General features: G+C 30.4%; 1 protein-coding gene across 1 annotated transcript; it reads left to right on the top strand.

Annotated features, from left to right (window-relative positions):
- LOC107630218 (protein ECERIFERUM 3) lies at window positions 1,214-8,242 on the top strand (the record flags this gene model as incomplete). Its single annotated transcript, XM_021118646.1, is given in 11 exon segments — window positions 1,214-1,372; window positions 1,624-1,853; window positions 1,937-2,169; window positions 2,265-2,484; window positions 3,381-3,502; window positions 3,620-3,876; window positions 4,924-5,031; window positions 5,981-6,187; window positions 7,241-7,351; window positions 7,576-7,749; window positions 7,856-8,242. Coding segments are annotated over 11 exon segments (1,902 nt in total). The 3' UTR covers window positions 8,045-8,242.

The following is an 8,614-nucleotide window of genomic DNA, read 5'->3' as shown; positions in this document are numbered from 1 at the left end:
AATATTGAGATTTTAATATCTGAATTATTTTTTATAAAACTAGGAATATGATATAAATTCTTGCCAACCTATATACTCTCTTAACATGTATCAATAAATAATTTTTAAATTTATAAGAATTATAAGGAGTTATATTGTTATCAAATTTAGGGTGCAAAAGAAAAAGATAATTTTATAGTTAATGTTCATGAATAGATACAAACACATCATGCTATGCCTCACCATACATGTCAATTTACAGATAAAAAAAATTATATATTATTTACACTTTAATTTAAAAATAAATTTTAAAATTTAAATATATTTTTTGAATATTTAAATTTTAATATTTAAAATTATTATTTAATTTATGTATGTATTTAGTAGATTTAGATATAAAATTTAAATATTTTTGTGAATAACTGCAGTTTATTATCGTAATAACATAATTAATGTGTTGAAATTATTTTTTTATAAATCGTTACTGTCTCTTGTAATTTATGACCTTGGTTAAATTTTACGTAAACTTTTTATATTCTATAACATTTTATGTATAAATTTTAAAATTTTTATATCCTATAACAGTTTATATGAAATAAGCACATAATCGAAATATAACTATTTTAAAATATCGTAATTGAGTAATTTTCACCCACATGTCAGTGATTTGTGTAAATAACCCATTAATTAAGGTTTGGTTTGCTTGAATGGAGCCCGAATTAAGCAAAAGTACAGTTTGAACCGACATATTATTTCTAACAAGTGTCGTGCCACTGCCAACTCCCAACCGTATGAAGCATTTATTACTATAAACGAAAACATTATGATTTAGGTACATCTCCCTCCAGATGTGCCAAGTTTAGCCTTGGAATGCGTATCGCAATTCTATTCTATTCTATTCAATAATATCATTATAAGTTTCTCCTCTCCAAATGCTGTTCAGTAATTGTGTGTAGTCAAGTGTTGGGAGGTATCATATTGGTGGGGAGCTGACAGACGATACTAACTAACTTCAACATTTAATGCTTTTTGATTCATTTAGCCTTATTATAAATCTACATGTTAGGAAGAAGGTGGAAGAAGAGAACACGGGTAATTAAGTCAAGAGGTTGATTGTATTATTAGAAAACGATACTACCTATTACTCTTTCATAGGCCAGTTTCTTTAACCCATTGCTTTCCTGCTTTTTTGGGACTCTCTCTCTCTCTCTCTCCCTTTCGCTTCCTCTTTTTTTCTCTACTTGATCACTTGAATACAATAGGATCTACTGCAGTGTCGACATTTTACAAGGAGATTCCAAAGGAGAAACAGATAATTAAAGGGATATAAACATATACTTTCATGGGTGCTCCATTAACAGCTTGGCCGTGGGAGAATTTGGGGGTACTCAAGGTATGCTATGCTCTTTTTTTTTATCACATTTTTTAAATAAACTACCATTATAATTTATCAACGATGCACAAGAAATCAAATAAACCACCAAATTAGTCATCGGTACAGAATATATATTGAAATATGAAATAAATATTGAAAATGATTGAAATTATAATGTATTTATATAAAAATATATGATCACTAATTTGATAGTTGACAAATCTAGCAACTTTGGAACTGATTTTTTATTATTTTTGTTTGATGGACAGTATGTGTTATACGGGCCATTTGTGGCAAAAGTAGTGTACGAAAGATTTTACGAGGAAAAGGAATCCATCCCCAACATGAGCTGGTGCCTTCACTTGCTCATACTGTGTGGTCTTAGGGGTTTGCTTCATGTCTTCTGGAATTCTTATTCCAACATGCTGTTTCTCACACGGAATCGCAGAATTATCCAACAGGGCATTGATTTCAAGCAGATTGACAAAGAATGGGACTGGTATTTATAAAATGGGCTCTTATTATTATGTGCTATATTTTTATTATTTCTATTGATGATTACTTTAAATGTGTGTTTGACAGGGATAACTTCTTGATTCTCCAAGCACTAATTGGCTCCTTATGCTATTATATATTTCCCTTCTTTCAAAATCTTCCTGTATTGAATGTGAAAGGCCTTGTTACTGCTTTGATTCTTCATGTGGGAATATCAGAGCCACTTTATTATTGGGTGCATAGAAAGTTTCATGGGGAGAATCTTTTCAATCGCTTCCATTCACTTCACCATTCATCTCCTGTACTACAGTGCTTGACCGGTATTAATTAAGAACCACAAAATAAACATTTCTTGAAACATTTTGTTAATATCTTAGATTTATTGTTTATTATTTTGTGTTGCTTCTTGCTGCAGCTGGACATGCAACAGTTCTTGAGCATCTTGTGTTGGCGATAGTGATTGGAATACCGATCCTTGGGGCTTCTATGATGGGATATGGGTCAGCATGTTTGATATATGGTTACATTCTGGTTTTTGATTTTCTCAGATGTATGGGCCATTCCAATGTTGAAATTGTTCCACATCAGCTGTTTCAGACACTACCATTTATGAAATATCTCATATACACACCAACGTAAGTTACTATATTAATTAATTTGGAGTTTGATGTCCTATAAGTCTCAACATATTAATTGTTAGACTTCACATAAGTAATCCGCATTGGGGTTGCTGAATTGGTTAGCAACTTTGCATATTTGGTGAAGATAAGGGTGGAAATAAAGGAAATTAAATGAAATATTTTAATGCGGTTATATAAAATGAATTGTGATGGTTACACTCACCCTTTACTCATTTTCTACATTTTAAACCACCAAACTAATTTAGTGAAACTCATCAATTCTCCAATTGTATTCCCTTTCACAGTGCCCCTAAACGTTCAAACACTGTGAGTGATCGTAAATAGGGGCATGAGGTTTGGTATGTGTTAAGTCAACGTGTTGTAAAAAGAAAAGCAGAAGTGCAGAACACGAAAGCCATGTGGGTCACAGTCTCACAATAATTTATGGAAAGATAACTTGTGTAATTTTAAAAAAAATATATTTTTAATGTTTAATTTTATTTATTTTTTTAATATTTAAGATTTATTTAATTTTATCTTTAATATTTTAAATAGAATTAATATCCAAGAATTCTTAAACAATGGCTAAAGAAGATTTCTTTGTCACAAGTCTTCTTTTCGTTTATTACTTATTTATTTTTACTTTTTTACTTTCTTTTTATAGTTTCATTTTTATTTGAATACAAAATTGACTTGAAGTATGATTATTTATTATTCATTTCATCCAAACTTTATTTCATATCTAAATTCCATTTTTCCCAAGCTCCAATAACTACCGAAAAAGAAGTACGGAATGGACAAGCATTTTTCTATGTAGTTCCTATGCGAGCAACAAAATCAATTCATATATATTTTTTTTTTGTTCTGTATCTTAGTGTTTTTTTACCCAGTTTAATTTGCGTTGTGTGCAGATATCACAGCCTACACCACACTGATAAGGACTCTAATTTCTGCCTCTTCATGCCTCTGTTCGATGCACTAGGAAACACGCTTAACACCAAATCTTGGCAATTACACAAAACAACAAGTTCAGGTCAAGATGAATTAATATGACACTGTAATTGCTGTTTCAGGACAGCTTTATACAAAGGCAACATTATTATATATAAGACTAAATTGTGTAGTACAAAATTTGCATGTGGTTTTGCAGGAAAAAGTAGTAGAGTACCGGATTTCGTTTTCCTAGCACACATAGTGGACATCACATCTGCTATGCATGTTCCATTCTGTCTAAGATCCTTCAGTTCTTTGGCATTCAGAACAAGGTTCTTCTTGATCCCATTTTGGCCACTTGCAGTGGTGGTTGTGCTATCAATGTGGCTTTGGTCCAAGACCTTTCTACTCTCATTTTACTACCTAAGGGGTAGGCTGCATCAAACATGGGTTGTTCCACGCTGTGGTTTCCAGGTCCGTGTCAATACTAAATAATAATGGTACCCTCCAACATGCTTCCATTTCTTTCTACATAGTAGGAAACATTTTAATTCGTTTTAAAAGCATCGGATTTTAAATCCCATATTTCAGCCGCTAATATATTTTTATTATTTAGATTTAAGAATTGTTTTTATTAGATAAATTAATCTTTTTGTTATTTATCTTCGAAATAAAAAGTCAAACCTATCTTATCTAATTTATCCAATGGAATCAATTGTTGAGAATTTTAAAGTAGTAAAAATTTGTTAATAGCTAACATATTCGATCTAAAATTCATTAGGAACCAATTTTAGTATTTATTCTTAAAAAAGGTGTAGGATTAATGCTATTTCAACATTAAAATATTTAAAAGTTTGTGATCGTAATAAATACAACAACTTCTAGGAATAGAAAACACGAAGTTACGACGAGGTTACATCAAATTTAAAGGTAGGTTTGAAAAGTAGGTTTTAATTTAAAGTTCTGTACTTAGATGTTGAAAATCATTTTAGAAAATTAAAATATTTTAAATTAAGTTATAAAAATATGATATTTTAAAAATTTTATTAGTAGAACACAATATTTTCTAGATCGCTGTCATTACGTAATGCTTTTCTCAAGTAAGGTCTAATCTAGTGACAACTTTTTGTAAACAAATCACAACAGTTGTTATGTGGAAAATGATAATTAATATTATTTTGATAATTATAAGGGGAATGCTAATTAAACAATGATCATCTTGAACAACATAAAAATATATATCTTAATTTAATACTATTAATTAAATTTAAGATTAATTTACTTTTTTAACCCTATTAATTCACATTGTTCATATATTATTTAAAAATATTGTTGGTCCTATACTTTTCCTATATATATAATACAAGAAAGCTAAGTAAAGAGTGGCATTATCATTTGTTATTTTCATTTGATTGGAGCTGATTGAATTAAAATGTATATGATAAACGATTTGTTTTGAGATTCCGGAACATTTATGAATGATTAGGACATTAATCATGTTTATGTGGGTGGTGGTGACAGTACTTCTTGCCGTTTGCTGGTGATGGTATCAACAAGCATATTGAGCAAGCTATCCTCAGAGCAGACAAAATTGGTGTCAAAGTCATCAGCTTGGCTGCTTTGAATAAGGTAATTGGAACATTAAATGTCTTCATTCTGCTCTTTTCTGATTATGGTTGTTGTGGGTTTAAATGCCCTACATACTACACCTCCTACTGCTTCTTCATTGCCCTCTATTCCTTTCTTTCCATAATAATTGTTGTTTTTCTCTTTCATTAATCATTAATAATATAGCTATCTACCTGAGTAAAATTAGAATTTAATTAATATATGTTCTAAAAATATGAATTAAAATTATTAAGTTTTATTTTGTCTAAAAGTAAAAGCTTGATGATTTTATAAATGTGAAACAATTCTCATATTTTGAGTTAGTTTTTTATCTAAGTTAATATTTATTTAATTTTTTATATGGTATCAAAATCAAATTAAAAGTTATTATTGGGCAGACTATCTCACACCACAACGAATTCAAATTGTCTTTAAATTTTACGTTTTAAATATTTGTTTATTGTCTAAAATTAAAAGCCTAATAGTCTTTATAAATATAAAGTAACTCTTTTTTTTAAACTAATTTTTAGCCTAAGNTTTACATAGATAAAAAACATTAATTCAAATGATAAAGGAGCTGAGTTAACATGTGAAAGGTTTCCATCATTAATAAATAAATCAATAAATAAGAAGTTAAAAACTTCAGCTTCAGTTTCTCTGGTACAAATTCTTTGTATTTCATACATTTCCAGGATTATTATTATTATTGAGAAATTCTACCTATATTTGCTAGATCGATCTAAGCGCCCATGTATTTAGAGTCATTCATTAGTCATTACTCATTACTGTAGCGACGACAGCTGCTGTTGTTTTTGTTAGATCAATAATTTAGTAATATTTATTTTCAATGTTTAAATTATTTGTCTTTTTCTAAAAATATTTAAATTCTTTTCTTGTCTTTTTAAATTAGTCTCTTTTTCTATGAATATATGTGTGTGTTAACTGTATATACGTACCTACATACATACAGAACGAATCACTAAATGGGGGAGGAAAACTGTTCGTGGACAAACACCCAGAGCTTAGAGTTAGGGTTGTGCATGGCAACACCTTAACTGCAGCTGTGATTCTTGATGAGATTCCAGAAGACGTTAAAGAAGTTTTCTTAACAGGTGCTACTTCCAAGCTCGGTAGAGCTATTGCGCTTTATCTCTGCCGAAAGAAAGTTAAAGTTCTGGTAATAAACTTTTTCATTTATTCTCAATCTGTTACTGCCTCACATCTTACAATTTTTATTATTAGTGTTTTAAATAAAGGCAAATTAAATTTCTAATATCAATATGCCATTAATTAGTTTTACTTCTTAGTAATCAAAATATGGTAATTAAATAAAATGAAGTTATTAACAAAAAAAAAATAAATACAATCCAAAATGCGTAAAGGTACACATGCAAAATTAGAAGGAAAAAAATATATCAAAATGTAAAACCTCCACATTCAAATTGTGAAAATCTAAAAGGTTATATTAGGTAACTAATAACTTTTTTGAATAACATGAATAACGGATCCTAAAATTAGCCCAATTCAAGTAAACACATACACTATACTCCTAAATTATTCATCTAAATCTTAATATTAGAATAACCATCCACACACATAGTGAAGTGAACATCTAATATATCCATTATTCACATTGTTTAATATTTTCGTTGTCTACCTATATTTTTTCAAATCTAAATTTGAAAAATAAATACATACCACAAATGATATCTCTTTTAAATTTGAAACATTTATTGTTCGGCATATGTTTTGGGAGTACTTTAGGCATTTATTTGCATTGGATGTATCCGGTTTGATGTGAGATGGATGTAACAATATAATGGGTGCCTAACGTGGTTTTATGTACGTCAGATATATATATTATATAGACATACATTCGCAAGAATTTGAGTATATATGTTTAGAGCAACGCTGATTGATTTTCATAATCATAATTCGTATCTAACATGGGGTCAGTTGTATTTATGGTTTGTGCTTTATTTATGATGTAGCTGCCAACCAAATGTAGTTGATAGTTGATACCTCCCATATGATTTATTTATTTAATTTCTTTGGCTCTTCTTAATTTTGGAGTGGTTGTTTGGTTGGACGGTGCTATTTTTGTATCTGAATGAAACACTAAAAGATGCAACGGCATCGTGAGTCTCTAATCTTATGATGCCATTAGTTAGAATTTTCTGTAGCTTATATGCAATTATTATCACTAGTAACTATAATGCGTAATTTGCAGATGTTAACTCTTTCGGCAGAGAGATTTCAGAGAATTCAAAAGGAAGCCCCGACAGAATACCAAAGCTATCTTGTCCAAGTGACAAAATATCAAGCAGCACAAAACTGCAAGGTACAATAATATTTCGGATTTCATTAGTTTGTTATTCAATTATTCCTCAATATCGGTAATATAAAATATACCGATTAAAACTCACATATAATTAATTTCACGTAAAATTAATAGTTAAGAGCCATTAGATTATTTAACTATTTTCAACCATCAAATATACCGCCATGAAATCTGGCATGTAATAAGATTTTGTGAATGCGATATTTTAATATATGTTAATACAGACCTGGATTGTTGGTAAGTGGATCACACCAAGAGAGCAAAACTGGGCACCACGCGGAACACATTTCCATCAATTCGTTGTTCCGCCAATCTTGCCATTTAGAAGAGACTGCACTTATGGTGATCTTGCAGCCATGCGGTTACCCGAAGATGTGCAAGGCCTTGGCAGCTGTGAGGTTAGCAATTCATTCTGTCTTTCTGTTACCATAGTTGTTGTACATTTTGTGGTCCACAATGCAATTGCAGTTACAATAATATATCATATATGTTTGTTTGACACAGTACACAATGGAGAGGGGAGTGGTTCATGCTTGCCACGCAGGAGGAGTAGTACACAGTCTTGAAGGGTGGACCCATCATGAAGTTGGGGCCATAGATGTTGATAAGATTGATGTTGTGTGGAAAGCTGCACTCAAACATGGTCTACGACCAGTGTCTTCCGGATCCACCATCAAAGCCAAAGGAAATTAAATTTGTAATCCAATTGATGTATCTGTTTTTCAATTGTTTTCTGCTCAAACAAAAACAATTGGAAACTTTAATTAACTTATTGAAAATTATACTAGATGTCAAACTTAAATTTGAGGGCAAATGGAAGAATTGTGCATCAAAGAAATTCAAAGACACAATGTGTGCATTTTAAGGGTTTTCTAGCTAATTTGTGTGTCATGTGGTATATAGTCTATAACGCTTTCATTTTTACGTTAGTGGTCATCATTGATAAAGCTAAGGTTAAATTCATAAAAAATTATATTTTTTTTTTATTTTATTGTGTACATATTTTTGTACACATTTTTTTATGCTATATATATATATATATTGGTGTTCTAGACTGATTTATTACATAAGATTAGACACAACATTTGTCACCCAATTTCATGGCCACATAGCAGGATTGTCAATTTCTATACCAGATACTTCTAGAGAATGACAGTTATGAAGATTGCAGGAATTTAATGAATAGTGGGATGTCCACTACCTAGGAAGGCCCAATAAGGACAACGGATATATAAGGCAAGGATCGACCTCCTAGCATGTGAC

Source organism: Arachis ipaensis, chromosome B03 (assembly GCF_000816755.2).
Source record: "Arachis ipaensis cultivar K30076 chromosome B03, Araip1.1, whole genome shotgun sequence".
In the NCBI taxonomy this organism is placed as follows: Eukaryota; Viridiplantae; Streptophyta; class Magnoliopsida; order Fabales; family Fabaceae; genus Arachis; species Arachis ipaensis.
Note: the sequence above shows the minus strand (reverse complement) of the source record. Positions and strands in the feature narration are given on the sequence as shown.